General features: G+C 53.6%; 1 protein-coding gene across 1 annotated transcript; it reads left to right on the top strand.

The window, feature by feature from the left end:
• The first annotated feature begins 255 nt into the window (after positions 1-255).
• Positions 256-14,864, top strand: IGFBPL1 (insulin like growth factor binding protein like 1). Its single transcript, XM_069474459.1, has 5 exons — positions 256-703; positions 9,042-9,151; positions 9,842-9,958; positions 11,631-11,788; positions 13,929-14,864. The coding sequence occupies exons 1-4, from the start codon at positions 256-258 to the stop codon at positions 11,778-11,780; spliced, it is 825 nt and encodes a 274-aa protein (XP_069330560.1). The 3' UTR covers positions 11,781-11,788; positions 13,929-14,864.
• The last annotated feature ends 2,642 nt before the right edge of the window (positions 14,865-17,506 follow it).

The following is a 17,506-nucleotide window of genomic DNA, read 5'->3' as shown; positions in this document are numbered from 1 at the left end:
CCCCGACTGTGTCTGGGTTTCCCCAGAGTCCAATCTGATGTCGGAGAACTGGTCTCAGGACGTCCCTCAAGCTCGGAGCCCCGGGCCGAGCGGGAGCCCGCCGAGCCTCGCTGGTCCTGGCGCGGTGCAGCTGTCTGCGGGCGCCCCGCGGTGCGGGCCCGGCCAATCAGCGGCCGCGGGGCGGGAGGGGTGGCAGCGCCGCGCGCGCGGAGCGGAGCGCGAAGCAGAGGCGCCACTGCCGTCCCGGAGCAGGCCATGCCGCGCTTGCCGCTGCTCTTCCCGCTGCTGCTTCTGCTGCTGCCGCCGCTGGCGCCGGGCCTCGGGCTCCGCGGTGCGGACAGCCGGCGCCCCGAGTGCGGCCCGTGCCGGCCGGAGCGCTGCCCGGCGCTAGCGAGCTGCCCGGCTCCCGGGATCTCTGCGCGCGACGAGTGCGGCTGCTGCGCGCGCTGCCTGGGCGCGGAGGGCGCGAGCTGCGGGGGGCGGGCGGGCGCGCGCTGCGGCCCCGGCCTGGTGTGCGCGAGCCGGGCCGCGGGGGCGGCGCCCGAGGGCACCGGGCTCTGCGTGTGCGCGCAGCGCGGCGCCGTCTGTGGCTCCGACGGCCGCTCCTACCCCAGCATCTGCGCGCTGCGCCTGCGCGTTCGGCACTCGCCCCGCGCGCACCTCGGCCACCTGCACAAGGCGCGCGATGGCCCCTGCGAGTTCGGTGAGTTGGGTTCAGGCTCCGTGGGACTCAGGTGGGTAGAGAAAACGAGACCCAACTCTCTGGGGTGTGGGACCAAGGATCCCCCTGGACAGCAGTGGACAGCAATGCCTGGGCCTCAGTTTCCCCTTCGGGAGCAGTATTTCTCATCTCGCCCGGTGCTTAGGGAGACTGGGTAGTAATCCACATCCTGCACCTGTCCTTGCCAAGCTCATGGAGACACCAGCCATGAAACTAGTTGGGTATTTGGTGAGCCTGCTGCCCCTTTTGGTACTTAAGTACTTGCTGGTGCAGCTATTTGCAGGCCTGGCATGTTTGTTCCCCGGAGCCTGGGAGTTGGGGATGGGGGCGGTTGTCCTGCTGGGTCTGAGTTCCTGGATATCCAGCGCCAGATGGGTTGTTTGAATGGAGCGGAGGGAAGATGAGGATGCCGGCGGAAAAGGAACTCGGGACTGGGAACCCAGGAGTCACCAGGCCAGAGCACAAGGTTCTCAGATGTGGGGTGGGACCCCACTGGGGATCCTGAGGGAGCCTTCATCCAGGACAGGTAAGACCATTGGAGACCTAGGATCTGAAAGGTTATAGTGCCAACAGGGGCAGACCAGGTTTTGTGGGTCTAAGGCATAATTTGGAGGGTCCTGCCTTAAATAAAGGAATAGAAAATTATGAATTGCTAGGAATTTAGAAACTTAACCTTCATTAACATCACAGTGAAGGCATTTCTGGGTGCCATAACTGCCCACCCTCTATATATACCTTTTAAAAACCAAACAAAAAGAAATCGAAACATTAGTATAGGGGCGCCAGTGAAGCATCCTGCTTCCCCGGCTTCCTGAGCATGAGTGTGACCTGTCCATTAGGTTCTGGAGAACTGCCCCTGTGTACTCTGCCTGGAGGGGGCAGTGGAGAGTTTAGGGTGATGGGGCAGTGAGTCCCAAGGAGCCTGGCTGGCAGCCTGGGGTTCAGGCTTCTAGGGAAGAATTCTGGCCTGGGCCTAGAGACCAAGTCCAGACTTAAATGCCTAAGTCAGTGTAATGACTTTAGCTTCAAGAAAGAAGCCCAGGGGTGGGGTGAGGCCTTTTCCAGGCCTTATGAAGTGCCTAACGTTATTTTCCTCCCAAGTATTCCAGGTAGATATACTCAAGTCCCCAAGACCTAATGGGTCATAACAGGAGATGGGGCAGGAAGCCTTCTGTCCCAGGAAACACGAAAACAATGTTCTGCCATCAAGAAGCTGAAGCAGCTCCAGCAGCACAGGAAAGTCACCGTTGGCTATTCCTAGTCGGGGCTCCCAGTGGAGGACAGAGCTGGCTGGGGGGCTTCCGTGCTGCTGCTGGCTCCCTGGGCAACCTTTGGCCAGTCCCTTCCCCTCTCTGGCTGTGTCAGCCCCTGGGGAGCCATGTTGAGCTCTCTTTCACTTTGCAAATTTGCTTCTGTCCTGTGGCACTTAAACAGTCTCGTCTTTTCCCTTTTTCTAGTTCTTGTCACTCGTTCTTACAATCTGCTTTCCTCAGCAGTTAATTCACAGGCAGTTCTTTGTCTCCAGACAGGTAACACTTTAACTCCACATGCAGGAGACATAAGAAATGCTGACCAGGTCCCCAGAGTCTAAGCAGTGCTGATAGTCTCAGATAATTTCTCCCTGGAGCGGTGTTCTGTTCCTCAGAGAAAGACGCCTTAAAGACATGGAGACCACATCTGCCGTTACGCAGAGGAGGAGGCTGAGACCCCGCCGGGGCAGGGCACGTGTCCAGGACGACCATAAAGGCTGACCGGCTAGCTCCCAGGTCCCGACACCCTGTCCAGTGCTCTTTCAGGACAGGACCTGATAGTATTAAGTCAGGCAGATGGTGGTTGCCATGGTTACCAGAGTGAGGCCAGATGGCAGATGGAAACGCCATACCCCTAATTCATTCAAAATTACCAAATGACAAGTAAATGTGGCAGCCCCTCCACTCTGATCTATGCGCTCTGGGGCCCACCCTGGGCACAGGCCCGGGGAATGAAGATGTTTGCGGGGCCACACGGAAGCAATCAGAAGCTGCTTTTCATGATCTCGTTAGTGACACGTCAGGCCTCCCTGGAGTTCAGCCCCCCTTCCCTACCAGCATCTGTGTCACCCACCGCAGACCTGTCCTGGGGTGCTTGTGTGGCCCCTGCCCTTGTGTCCCGGTAAAGCATGAGGGTGTGGACAGGGGATGTTTCCTAGCTGAGGTGGCACCTCGTTCTGTGCTGCCCTAAAGCCATCTTTTGTTCAGAAGACACAGCGGGAGCGTTTTTTAATAATGCCCCTGGGGACCCTGGCTGAAGGAAAACAGACTGAGTCAGAGCAGGGCTGTTCTGCTTCACCTTGACTTTAATGGAATAAGTATTTATTGCTCACAGTATGGGGCTGTGTTCTCACCCGTGCCTCTGAGGGCCATGGGGAAGCAGCGTTCAGGCTTAAATCCTGCCCCTTCCTCCTGTGCTCTGCACCGCCCCAAATTGCCTGACGGTGAGAGTGGTCCTTTCATCCGCGCGTGTATGGAAGACCAGCATATGAATAATTCTTTACTGCTGGAAATCGCTCCTGCCTCCATCTTCTTACTGGATGTTTACAGCTACCCTGGGGAGGCCTCACTCCCATTTAATAGAGGGGAAACTGAGGCAAGAGGAAGGGAATTCCCTGGAGCCACCTGGCTAGGCCCAGCTGTGATTGGGCTCCAGCCTGAGTTTGCCTGCTGTTTTCAGATCAGAGCCATGCGTGGCTAGCCTGCCGGCACCCTGGGGGTGAGAGGGTGCTGTACATTCGTTGGCCTTGAATCTTGAGGACTTCTCAGCTTGGATCTGTCTTCCTGCTTCCCTCATCCATCTAGTTAGCACTGGTGATGGCTCCTGAGAGGAACAGGGATAGCCCACAGAAGGGGAAGCATCTCGAAGGATGGGGAGAAAATCCCTAGGCGGAGAAGGGGGCTAGCACAGCCTGAACCAGGCACAGAGGTGGGAGGCCCTTTGGCAGGTGTGGACGGTTGGGAAGGGAGATGACAACCCCAGCTGGTTGGGTGTAGATCATTGCAAGGCTTGGTGCCAGGATGAAGGGTGGAGCTTCATCCTGTACTAAAGTATGGGTTCAGTTTCTCACGTGCAAGGCGTTAGTAGTAGTAGTATGATTATTGCTATCGTTACTTTACAATGCTGGATTGTTCAACGTGTGCACCCCGGCCATTTGTTAATATTGGCGGAGGGTGCACATTGATGTCATGTTTTGAATGATGATTAGATAGGAACAGGGTCCTGGGCCAGTACCCAGCAGCATTGAGCCCCAGCAGCTTCAAGGAGCGCTTGAAATCCTAAATCTTAGAAAATTCACCTTGGTTGAAATTCCAGCTCCGCTTAGAAACCTCGGTGTGTGCTAGGCGCGTGTTACCAGGTAACCAGAAGAGGTAGCGAATGCCACTTTGTGAGAGGGACAAAGAAGGGGGCCTCGTGCTCAAAAGCCTTTCATCCGAGGGAGGGGATCTGAGGCGGAGGCTGCAGGGAGCGGGATTAAGCCGTTTCTCGTTCCACATCGTAACGTGACTGTTAGCACAAATTATCAGGGCTGCTCAGCACATCGATTATTAAATTCTTTGGCTGTGGGCTTTCTCACACAAGCAGACAGGGTCCTGAGGGATGACTTGATATTCTTTCTTTCCCTAGCGCCATCAACTTTAAAGAAACCTCAGAGGCACGTGGGGAGATTTTTCATTCCGGCCATCAAGGGCCACTGAAACTGATGGGGTAGGGGGAAAGATCGCCACACACTATAATAATAATATCGATCCCTTCCATTTGTACGGATCCACACAGTTAATAACACAGTCACATCCATTATCTCCCTTCACCCCGAGGATACGGGGCAATGGTCATTTGCAGATAAAGAGGAAATGATTAACAGCTTGCCCAAGTCACATGGTCGGACCCCCGGGCATTTGAGTCTCCCTCCGTTAGGCTTTTGCCCACCTGACAGCACTGCCTCCTGTGATCGCGTACACGTGGGTGACTATTCTGTGTTACCTGCTGGTTAGACGTGGGTGAGTGGATTTGCGCCATCCCAGCATTTCTGGGGCTATTGTTGGCACCAGCAGAAGGAAACAGGTATTCACAAGATGAGAGATGAAGCTGGCACTTTTGCAGACTGTAGGCCAGGAGCTGTCCCCCCTCCTGAAAGCCACATTATTCTTGTCCAAGGCAGATGCAAAGGTTCCTCCAGCAGTGTGGTGGCTCTGGCATCAGTAAGGTTATGTGCCTGGCTCCCGAGTGACTGTAGGGACAGGATGGACTCCTGTGTCCATTTTAAAGAAGAAGACGCTGAGGCCAAGTCACAGCACTGGGATGTGGCAGAGAAAGGATTCGAAACTGGGTTGCTCTCCCCCAGCCTGCCATAGTCCCTCCTGCATGTGGCAGTCATGACATTGAGCACTCCAGTGGCACACTTGAATGAGTCCTTAGGGACAGTAGGAACTGGGAATGTCCTGCTAGCATAACGACACAGTGCTATCGTAAGGACACATTGGGGTCTCTTCATAAGAGCTGTTCCCTGGGCATGATGTTTGGGGTGGTTCCATTGTTGTGCAGAAAAAAGCTAATATAGCAGCCCTGAGACCGTAGCCTCAAAAAGCCCTGCTGGCAAGGTTGGCCCTTGGCTGCTGTCTGGGAACTTGGATTTCTGGAGGGTTCCCACCATTGCCAGAACTGGTAAGAGTGGCTCACCGCGCCTGAGCTATACAAACGATGCGGTTTATGCTGAACGCCTGCTTTCCCAGGGAGCGTGGGATTTGGGTACGCAGTAGGTGGGGGTGCCTTCGTGACCGGCCCTCAGTAGAAACCCTAGGCACCGAGTGTCTCGTGAGCGTCCCTGGCCGGCAGCGTGCCACACAGTTGTGAGTGTTCATTGCTGAGCCCCGTGTGACTCCCCTGGAAGGGGCTCTGGGAAGCTTGTGCCTGGCTCTCCCCACCCTGCCTGTTCCCTGTGCTGATTTTGCTTTGTGTCCTTTCGCTGGAATAAATCATAGCCTGAGAACAACCATATGCTGAGTCCTGTGAGTCCTCCTAGCAAATCACCAAAGCCGGGGGTTGTTTTAGGGACCCCGGCACAATCCTGACAGAACATAATCTCTTATTCTGGGATAGAGTCTGTGTTGATAAGACATGTTTCACTTTGAAAAACGGTGGGGAATTAATGGAGTCAGGGTCCCTGGGTTGGAGTCCTCCCTCCTCCAGGCACTTCACCCTCTGAGCCTCGGTTTCCTCATCTGTAAAAGGACAGTGAAAGCACCCGCCTCACAGGGCTGGCGTGAGGATTAAAGGGGTCGTGTGCTTGGAAGGGGCCTCTGGGGTAAAGGCAAGATGGTCTCAGCACAGTGGATGAGAAGAGCTTGGGTTCTGGGGCCAGGTGGCAGGGCCTGTAGGGTCACCCCACCATTTAAGGCCTGGTGGCCCTGGGCAGCGCCCCCACCTGGCAGCTGGAGAGATTGCGGGAAGACAAAGGGGTGATACCCGTAGGAGGAAGAGCGCTGCGTTAGCTCGTGACATTACCTTTACTACTATTATTATCAATAGATTATCGATCATAAAGAGCTGTTGTGGACAGAAATATTTTAAAATCATATATTTGAAAATTAAAAACAATATTAGGACAAGAGCAGCAGGAGGAAACCTTGTGAGGTGACCAAGCTGTTCTATGTTGGTTTTCATGCTGGTTACGTGACTGTATGCATCTGTCAGAACCTGGAACTGCACACCAGAAAGAACGAATGGTGCTTTAGGAAAATTTTAAAGTGAATAAGTAAATAAAATGTTAAATGTCCCTTTAACGCGCTGTAATGTGCTTCGATGTCCCCTTAAAAGCAGGAGGCTGCTGTAGGAGAGCAGTGCTATTTTCTGCCAGGAAATCCGTGGCAAAGACAGCGTTTCCGTGGCAAAGACAGCGTTTCCGAGACAGACTTTCTTAATTGTAGTGACTGAAAGAGAGAGAGAGGGAAACGCGGGGAGAGAGAAAGATGAATTGTGATTTACTGGTTTATTCATTTCGGCCTGAAAGGGACTGATGAAATCGCATTTAAAATTTATGACTTTACATGAACGAAAGTAAAACACGCTGATTGAGGGTCCCTTTGGAATCCATCTCGGGCTTTGGAAGAAGAGCGCTTCCGACTGCACCACCGGGAGCCACTTGAGCGCCTGTGTTGCTGAGGAGGCGCTGGCGGGGCAGCGTGAATAAATTAGACCCTCTTTGTCATCGCAGATGGGGCTCCTGCTGGAGAGCAGGGTGTCTGGTTCTTTGTGGCTGTCAGACAATGTGGGAAATCTGGGACCTTGGTTCCTGGGGCCTCTGGCACAGGCAGGCATGGGGTCGGGCGTGGTCCCTTGGAGGGCAGTCAGAGGGACTCACTGAAGGCGTGGACGGATCAGGCAGCGGGAGCAGAGAGCAGCCTGGGCTGGGGAGGACGGTCTCTGTATGCTACTCACTGGAGGCTCCAGAGGGCAGCGTTGGGATCAGCGGGCAGGAGTTACAGAGAGACAGCTTTAGCTCTGGGTGAGGAGGAGCTTTCTTACTAGCAGAGCCCTGCAACATGGAATGGCCTGGCTCTGTAGGTAGTGAGCTCTCAGTCGCTGGAGGTATGCAAGTGGAGGCTGGATGAGTATGTCACAGACCATCAGGCACAGGATCTTGGGGAGTTGGAATGAAAGAGGGCCTCTCCAGTTTGAGACTCTGTGGCTCTAAGACAATTTTCCAGAGACATTTTAGCACCAGTGTGACAGGGTCTGCTTCCCAACTGCCTGGAGGGGCCGGACCAGTCTCCTTCCTGCACCCTTCCCCTCCTGTGCCTGTGGGTGTGGCTCGAACCCGCCCTTCACCCCTTTCCTCCTGCCTTCCATCTCCCCGCTCTGCTCCCCTGTTTTATTGCAGCCTCACGCAGGTGGGCGAGGGCCCTGTCCCTCTCAGGACGGGCCTGCAGAGAGCAGCAAGGCTGTCCTTGAGTCCCCCAGCAAAGCCCTGGGGGTCTTAGACCCTGCAGTTTGATGGCCTGGGAATGAATGTGTTTGCTCTTTCATTCGTCGTGTTTCTTCATCCAATCTTGTGTTTGAACGTGGGAGACCTGCTCCTGGCCCTCACTTGGGTATCATGTTAGCTTAAGCCACCACTCCCCTCCCTGACTTCATGGTTAGATCAGCTGGACAGCTCTGGGAAGCAGAGGAGGAGACCTGAGCATGCGTGTCCCCTGGCCAGGCCTCCGCCCTGTACCTTGCCCAGGGTGCTGCTGTGGAGCTGGATGCCAGGGTGACCGAGCTTGCCGTCCAGTGCAGGTGATAGAAACGCTGGACTGCAAGGCAGGCTGGGTTCAGCAGGTCAGAGAGGTGAGACCCCGGTCCTGGGCGAGGGCGCTACTGCTAGGCCCTGCAGGGTGGGCGAGGTGTCCAGCTGTGGAGGTGGGGGCAGGGAGGGCATGCAGAGGGGAGGCAGGGCGTGGAGGGCTCCTGGATGGGGCCTGAAGTCTGCGGCGGCCGGACGTGATTCTTACGGCCTGGTGCGAGCAGAGCAGATGCCAGGCACGGGGAAGGCGGAGTGTGGAGTATGAGCTAAGAATTTCGAGCTCTGGTCCTGTCCGGAGAACCACACCCTGCCCCCCCTCTCTATGATGTCTGACAGCCTAAACCACATTGGCCTGATTCCTTCATCGCCCGGCTGGGCTGCTTCAGTCCCTCCCCCGGGTTTCCAGGCCTGCAGTTTCGCCCTTGCCGGTGGGGAGGTGTGTAGCGTTGGGGGGCCCTGGGGGCTCTGTGCCCTGCGCATGCAAATGGGCGTCTTGAATGCACCTCGGGGGGCCTCAGCTCCAGGGTGCTGCAGCTGTTCTGCCTGGCATCCTCCTTCCCACCGCCCTCCATGCAAAAGGAGAAAAGCCCATCTGTTAGGAGACTCTGCCGTTGGTGACGTGACGCCAGGCCCCCTAGGAGTCTGCCACCACGTCCTTTAGTGGAGCCGAAAGCAGATGGCAGCCGGGCCTGGAAGGGGCCCAGAGGGAGTGTGCTGAGACCTAGCTCTGCCACAGACACGCCAGGGGACTTTGGGAAGTCACCTTTCCTCTCTGCACTTCTGTTTTCCTGTTGGTAAAACAAAGGCGGTGCGCCAGGGAACCGTGGGCATCTCTCAGGTCCGAGGAAAACTCTTCCGTGCTTCCTGCTCGAGGGTGTGGACGGCGTCTGCCCGCCCTGCGCTCCTCGCCTCAGATGTGCCCGCAGGCTCTCAGCAGGCAGAACTTCGGCGGTGGGGACTTGGAAGCTGGCAGGAGAAAGACTGTGTCCCTTTGTCTCCTCCTAGCTCCTGTGGTCATCATTCCTCCCCAGAGCGTCCACAACGTCACCGGGGCGCAGGTGTGCCTGTCCTGTGAGGTGAGGGCTGTGCCCACCCCCGTCGTCACGTGGAAGAAGGTATTTCCATGCAAGAACTCGTGTGAGATTGTGCATGTGGGAGAGAGAGACAGGGAGAAACAGACAGATGTGGGTGGTAAAGGCTTTTTTCTTTTAAGTGTGTCTGTGTTTGTCTTTATAGGTGGGCCAGAGGGTTAAGACAAGATACCTTATGTACCACTCCTCTGCCTAAAACTTTCACCCCAGAGCTCTCCCTAGGAAGGGGGGCTGCAGTGTTTCCTGTGCCATTTCCTCCTGTGGCCACCAAAGCTCTGTTGTTACCCAGCCTGCACCCGCTGCGGTGACCACAGAGCCTTCTTCACCGTGGAGCTGCGTCTTAGACAGACCTGGCTGGTGGCAGGACACCCAGTCCTATTCCAAAACCAAATCTTCCAGAAGACCAGTTTTTGAGAGACTGGCAAGGGTCACACATCTATTGTCCCTTTATCTCAACAGCCCGGATATAGGGGGTGAAGTTCTGAACTGCTTCTGCCAGAGGGCAGTGGTGCGAGCACCTCTGCTGTCCAGCAGGGGGTGCTGTCCACACACACAAATAGGTTTAAAAAGCAACTGACATTTTAATAGGAATAAGAAATGCTGGGGTTTCAGCCTTTGAGTCAGTGGCTGGAGGAGGGTGAGGGGGCCTGTGGGGTCGTCGTCCTTACCTAGAAATACTTTTTCTAAACCTCTCCTGTTTCTTGTCCTCTGTAGGTCACGCAGTCCCCTGGGGGCACCCAGGTGCTGGAGGAGTTGCCTGGGGACCATGTCAATATCGCTGTCCAGGTGCGAGGGGGCCCTTCCGACCACGAGGCCACCGCCTGGATTTTGGTGAGTGTTCAGGATTATTGGATATTATTGACAGACCTCTAAAACCGCCCTCTTATATTTTTCTAACACGTTACACGTTTCAAAGCTGTCCTCATCCATTTCTGACTGGATCGTTCAGTAACTGGTAGGCAGGCAGGGCAGGTGCATGTCTCCTGAGAGCATACGTGATCTGCCACAGTGGGCAGAGTAACAGCCCCCCAGAGATGTCCGCCTCCCAATCCCCAGAATCTGTGGACATGTTACATGCCATGGCAAGGAGGGGGTTAAGGTGGCTAAACAGCTGACTTGAAGGTAAGGAGATGAGCCTGGATCATCCAGGTGGCCCAGTTTAAAGGTGGGTCCTTAAATGTGGAGGAGGGAGGCAGAAGAGTCAGAGGCAGGGTGATGCCACGTGAGGAGGACTCGCCCCGCCATTGCTGGCTTTGGAGATGGAGGAGGAGGACATGGCCAAGGAGTGCCAGCGTCCTCTGGAAGCAGGAAAAGGCAAGACAAAAGAAGTCCCTGAGAGTCTGAAGGAAGGACACAGACCTGCCCACACCTTCATTTTAGCCTGCTGAGACCCACCTGGGCCTCTGACCTCCAGCACTGTGGATAGCAAATTTGTTTGTTTTCAGCCACTAAGCTTGTGGCAATTTGTTAAAGCAGCAGTAGGAAACTAAGGCACCTGCCTAGGCTCCCGTGGCTGGTAGTGGGGAAGATGGCACGTTCAAGTCCCCCTCCAGGGTTCTTTTATGCCACTCACAGCATTTTGGCTAAGATTGGGGATGGCACGTGTTTGCAAGAGTGATGGGATGAGGAGATAGGTCCACGTTGGGCTAGTCACTGTACCTCTCTGAGCCTCAGTTTCCACCAGTGTAAAAAGAGGGCTCCGAATTGAGTAACCTCTGACAGCCCTTGTGGCCCTACAGTCCATGACTTGGCTGTGAGTCTCCTGTGAAATGAAGGTAATAATGCTCACCCTTCACCCACGACTGGCATGAGCTCAAAGTGAGGTGGGCGCATGGCCCGCCCCATGGTCTGTAGGTGATGCGGTTGGGAGAGGCCGTTATAACACGACAGAGCGAAAGAGAAGTGAGCTGTGTGTGGACCTGGTTCTGCGTGTCCTCAGGATGCTCTCTGAGGGTGTCTTCCTCATTCCACCCGCTGCCCGGGGAGGGTGGCGGCTCTTCTCCCCCCAGCTGAGAGGCTGGGAATGCCATCGGGTGTGTGGCTTTTTCAAATCAAGCACATGCCCCATTTTCTTACAAGAAAAGATAGGGAGGGGGAAAAGGGTTGTCTCTGGTGGTAGTTTGTAAAGGCTGCCCTGGTAGGGAACACTTGTGAGTCATTCTTTGGTCAGCAGACTTTTGTTCCTCTTTGAATTTGAGGTATTTTCCTTGTAATCTATACCTATCACTTTCAACAAAAGGACCAGGTAGCTCACAGTAAAAGGCAGGAGTGCAGAGGAATTATTGACATGAGAGCCACAATAGGGAGAGGGCCCTTCCCGAGGGTCCCTGAGAAGGAAGTTTAGCTTTGGGCTCCTTGGCAGCCACAGCGAGAAGAGAAATAGGGGGAGGTGTGTCTTACTCTGGAAGCGAAGAAGTCTTCAGACTGATCATTAGGAACTAAGTAAGGAGGTCATTTTGCTGTGCCGTATGTAACTACAGAAACTTGCCTCTCGTGTTTCTAGATCAACCCCCTGAGAAAGGAAGACGAGGGTGTGTACCAGTGCCACGCAGCCAACGTGGTTGGGGAAGCCCAGTCCCACGGCACGGTGACGGTTCTTGAGCTGAGTAAACCCAAGAGCCCCCACTTCCCGGCTCCAGATGACCACATGTGATGGAGAACGTATGTGTTCTGAGTCTTTTTCAGTATCCCTTCACCCATGTCACAAGAGATTTGAGGTGGCTTATAAGATGTGTCATAAAAAAGGAGACAAAAACAAAGGTGGAGGAAAGCAGAGAGAAAGCAGCGGGAGGAGCGTGTTAAGATGCGCAGGCCAACCCTCTGGTGTGTTCTGCACACATTTCACTCTGAGCTTCCCTCGTGCAGAGCCCAGCTGCGAACGCGATGGTGTCCGTAACATGAAAAGACCAGCTGTGTTTTTCTGTTTCTGAGGCAGGAGGAGTATTTCCTCTGGGTCCTCCCAGAGACTGCACCGAGAGAGGTAGCAGACGGTGTCATTGTGATGGCATCCGTGTGAAACACATTCTTGCTTTGTGTGTTCCCAGGGCTTTTCCTCGTGTTGCGGCCCTTCTGTCCCCGGGCCTTGCCTGCCTGTCCCCAACACCACGTGCTGTTTAACAGCACATCTCCTGCGGGGGCAGGGGCGGGGCGGAGAGGTCTGTGCATCTCCTCTGGCCGGGGGCTCTTTGTCCTCACAGTCACACAGGTGACAGCTGGGGTTGCATCTGTCCCCGCCTACAGGTGGACTATGAACTTGGGAACTGAAGCACGTTGTTGGCCAGCTTTTGCTGCGTAACACCCCCAAAGCCGTGCTGGTTCGCAGCCACAGACATTTGTCTCTTGTTCACGTTTCATGTCACACACAGCTGTGGCTCGGCTGTGGCTCCACCCCACGTGTCCTTTCATTTGGCAGCCGGCTGGAGGAGCAGCCCCAGTGTGGGACACGTCTGTTCTGTGGCAGCAGGGACGAGTTAAGAGGCTGAGCTGCCCACTCCATCGCATTTAAGGCCTCTGCTAAAGTGTGATGTGTGTCATGCCTGCTTGCAGTCTGTTGGCCAAAGCAGGTCACACAGCCACACGCCGTGCGGTTGGAGTTGGGGGGGTGTGCTCCTCGCACCAGAGGTGCAGGGCGGGGACGTGTGATCCTCTTACGGTCCCAAACAGGCACCATCACCAAGGCCCACCCACACGTGCTTAATAGAGCAGGAAAAATTAGAAACAGGTCTGATCAAGTGTCCTAAAAGCAGAAGGATTTTGCTGTAGTTTTAATCATATTATTCTTTTAGCCACTATTACTGCATGTCTTCTGTGTGCAAGGCCTTGCATCAGGTCTGTAGGGATGCACTGGAAAATGAAGCGTGAACGTTATCAGAAGTACAAGGAATGCAATGCTCAGGGAATGGGGGTGAGGCGGGAGGAGCAGCTCGGAACTGGGGAAAACAAAGGAGAATCGCTGAGGAAGCGGCAGTGGGGTTGAAGGATGGGTGTAAGTGAGTAAAGTTAGAGGCACTAGACATGGGGAGAAAAATACGAAAATGTAAAACTGCCGTAGCAAGGCAGCAAAGAGAAGATCGGGTCTTAAAGTTGCCTTCTTGTACTTGACTATTTTGTTTTATGTAGATATATAATGTTTCACATTTAAAACATATATCTATAATATTTATACATATACACACAATTACAGAAATGATTCTGGAGTGTGAATAAAGTCCATTATAGATGATATTTCAAAAGGAAGCCAACAGCAGGGGCACAGAGGCTCACACCTGTAATCCCAGCACTCTGGGAGGCCGAGGTGAGAGGACTGCTGGAGGCCAGGAGCTCAGGGTTACAGTGAGCTATGATCCTGCCATTATACTCCAGCCTGAGTGACAGAGCAAGACCCTGTCTCTCAAAAAAGAAAAAAACAAAACAAAAGGAAGCCAGGAAGACTCATGGAATTTTAAGGCCATCACTGCTGTCCAGATCTAGAGTTCTTTGTGTAACACGTAGTATTGGCCAGCTCTTGCTTGCATACCTCCAGTGATGTGGAGCTCACTACCACCATGTAGACAACCACATTTGGATTTTCCGATGGTTGAAAAGTTCTTCCTCTTGTTAAGCTGGAGTCTGAAATGTCTACTCACTGGTCTTAAATGTATTCTTGGGTCCCCACGGGGCCCTCACACTCCGCACCGGCACATTCCTTGCCAGGGAGAGGTTTAAAGTTATGGACTGTTCCCCCGCCTTCCATGTAACGCACAGTTGATTGTAACACAGCAGGCTGCTTTTCTCTAATTCTTCCCCCTCCTTTTCTTCCCAGGGTCTTAGAAACATTGATCACAGGATGGCGGAAAAGTCAAGTTATGGATCTTTGTGCTTTGTGAAGAGTTGAAAAAACTGTGTTTGTAGGTGACCCCTTTTGTATGTTTTTAAATATTAGATGCAAACTAGATTCGTATGCAGATGTAGTTTTTAGCAGGGCAAACGTCGGGCAAACAGACGTGCATGTGGGTTTTTATACTTCTGAAATGTGTTGCTCCATGAGAATTCCTTTTTTAGTCACTTGCCTCCCAGGGAGATCACATAATGGTATGTTTGCAATTCTAAAGGGCTCAAAACAAGGCATGTGTCACCTGTGACTCTTTACCTCATTTGTCTGTGACCTGTTAGTGGGTGCTCTGTGACTTGGCGTGTGCTGTAGAAGGAGGGAGGAGGGTCCTGGCTCTCCTCTGCCTGACCTCAACTTTCTGTGGGACCCGGGCAGGTCCCTCTCCCTCTCTGGGCCCTGATCTCTTCACCTGGAGTGTGGCATTTGGACGGGACATTACCAGTGTCCCCTCTAGCCCTGCCATCCTGGAGGAAGATGGCCCTATGGAAAAAACAGAGCAAATGTGGTCTTAGCATCCTTTTAGAAATGGTATTCCTTCAAAAACAAATTCCGTTGCTCATACCAGGGTGTGGACAGCTGGCTGTAGCTCTTCCATTCCTGCCTTTTTCCCAGTTTAAAGAGATTTAGTCTTAGGTGCTTTCCCAGATTCAGGAGCCCCTGGCTGGGCATTTGGAGACCAGAATGTCCACTTGGTAGCCCCACATTCTCTAACCAGGGGGGCCATGGAGGCCTGGCTTCTGGACACCAATTGTAGAAAGGGGGCCAGTGTTCTCTGGGCTGTGGAATTGGAGCGTAGTAGAATACATTTTACTTACAGACATTTTGGCCTCATCCAGGAATAAGGCTTTCTTTTTGTCTTTTTTAGTGAAAAAAATGAAAAGAGAATATTTACTGTCTTGTCTAAAAAAATAGATCTCTAGGTGATTACAGTTTTTTAAAGTCAGAATTGGGATCCCTTATTGTGGACTAGCCTTTAAAGTCATGAAGCTCTTCCCCAGCCGTGGTCAGAACTCTGGGGGCGTGGGCAGGGCCGGTGGTAGTGTCCCTCCCTTTTGCAGATGAAGAAACCAGGCTCTAGGTGGTAAAGCAGTAATGCTTGCCCAGGGTCTGAAGGCCTCTGAGAAGGACCAGGACTCGGGGCGCCCGGCCCTCCTTGCCACCCTTTCTCCTCCATGGTGCTGCTTCTCGGGGCAATCCCGGAACTGTGTAAAAGAAGATGCTGCCAATCCCACAGGTTTCAGGGCCTTTTACCAAGGTTCATCCCAACTTCTAAAGCACACTCTCATGCCACTCACACTGAGCATTATTACATTTTGGAATCCTTGTTAGAGTTGGATTTTCTGCCTTTAAGCCTGGCCGTTCTGTACCTAAGATACTGGAATGGTGTCATGGCAGAACAAGACTGGCCTGGGAATCTGGAAACAGGCGGTCCATTTGCATATCTCTCCCTGGCTTGCTGTGTGGCCCTGAGCAAGTCCCCTTCACTTTCGGGGCCTCAGTGTCCTCATTTGAGTAAGAGGAGACTGAAACTAGATGAGTGGTTTGCAGACCTTAAAACACTGGAGCCTCTCTTTATAAACAGCTGGGGTTGAACTTGATCCAACAGGAAGCTGCTCTTTTCTGTTGGGGGTTGGGGCTGCCGGGGGACCTGCTCATCCCCCGCCCCCACTCAGCGCCCCCCTACCCCTACTCTCTTCTCCCCCACTGTGATTAATTTCTGTGTTGGAGGGTCTGCAGTTAATCCCCCTGTGATTTGAATGGCTGGAAAATGATTTGCTCAGGCCCTTAGTGAAACTATGTCAGAAGGAATAGTGGCGCTGTGGCTCTGGAGAAGGTAGTAGAACATGCATCTGCTAATGAGCACATTCTGCAGAGTCAGTTGAATGGCCTCAAATTTGCCTAGACCCAGAGAGCAGGGTGCACGGAGCCCCGCGGAGGCAGTGCTGAGCGGCAAGAGCTCGGGGGGCTGGCTTTAGCGTGCAAAAATAAATAAATAATAAATGTCACACTGTCTGAAATTTTTACCAAAACCGAAAAGGCAGATTAACATGATCATTCCAACCTAATGGCTTTTGAAATGTGAGTACCTAGAGACCTCTTCAGTGGCTAAGAGAACGTGTGCTGTGGCTGCTGTCATCACGTGGAGACATGATCATCCCTGCCCCCAAAGCCTGTGTTTTTCTACCCTGTTTTCATAGATGTCATGATGCCACGACCTCTACACCCTGACAATAAATGTTTTTAAAGATAGTCTTTGTGGTGTCTTTGTCCTAGGAATGCTCTGTAGGCGGGTCCAGGTCCCACTGATATTTCTTTACCGTCCCCTGTGCATGTTGTCCCTTTTTTCCGCTTACCCACAGCAGCTACTTCAGTCCAAACCCCTCCTTGCCTCTCCCTCCCGGGCTGTGGTCACAGCCCCACCTGGTCACCGTGCCTGCAGTGATTAACCAGCCCCGATCATCTTACACTACTGGCAGCCCGAGCCTCCTGACTGCCCCTGCACGCGTGTGTCCTGCTGTACGAGGGTTCTAGCATTAAATCCACTCACTGAGGTCTGCCCTGTGCCGTCTCCCACGCACAACGGGTAGCATCCTTCAGCGAGACGCTTGGCCACATGAAGGTGTGTGGGACCAGGTCCTGTGCCCAGACCCAAGTGGAGAAATGGGTGGGACAAGTTTGCAGTCCTGCTGGGCAGCATAAGGTGTCTGCTTTGTCGTCAGTGCAGGGCGAGATCAGGAAAGACTTCTCAGAAGAGGAGGCGTTTGAGCTGGCTGGAGTGGGCATGGGGGGCTCCAGGCTAAGGAAACAGCATAAAAAAGGGTCGGTGGAGAAATGCAGTGTAGTTTGTGAACAGCGATAGTGGCCAGGGGCTGCCGCTCGGAGCTGCGGTGGTGGGCAGGTGGCAGTTTTAGGCCACAGCCCTAAAGGCCATCAGAGGAGGGTGAACTTGATGCTGTTAGTGGGCAGCTTGGGTCTGTCTTCAGTTGTCGTCTGGGTCATAGCTGGGCTTGAGGAAGATAATTCTAAAGCCAATATTCAATCCTAAACGTATCCACTTTCCCCCTTAAAAAAAGGCTCGTTTTGAGTCAAGGTGGATTTTTTTCCTTCAGGTTCTGTAGTGAAATTAATTCCTACGTCTTCAAAAACACTGCCCTGCCCTCTCCCCGAGGGCTGGATGATGTGGGAGAGATGAATACGAACCAGAAGATCGAGCAGCAACAGTCTCCCCTAATGAATTTCCTCGTTCCCAGCCTTTGCCAGGCCTCTTGAACATTAAATCAGAGAGTGATTGTTCTGTGAGATTTTAATTAATTCAGGGAAACCCAAGTGCTCCACTGTCTGCAGTTAATGAATTCAGAACGTGGGAGCCCATCACCCAGGGCACAATTGGATACCGATTCCTGCCCTCGCTCGGCCCGGTGGGGCTGACTTCTCCCTCCTGGAGGGTGGGCTCACCACGGAGTTCAGCCTGCAGCGCATCCAGGGGTGGGGAGCGTTAGCACCAGGAG

Source organism: Eulemur rufifrons, chromosome 7 (assembly GCF_041146395.1).
Source record: "Eulemur rufifrons isolate Redbay chromosome 7, OSU_ERuf_1, whole genome shotgun sequence".
NCBI lineage: Eukaryota > Metazoa > Chordata > Mammalia > Primates > Lemuridae > Eulemur > Eulemur rufifrons.
Note: the sequence above shows the minus strand (reverse complement) of the source record. Positions and strands in the feature narration are given on the sequence as shown.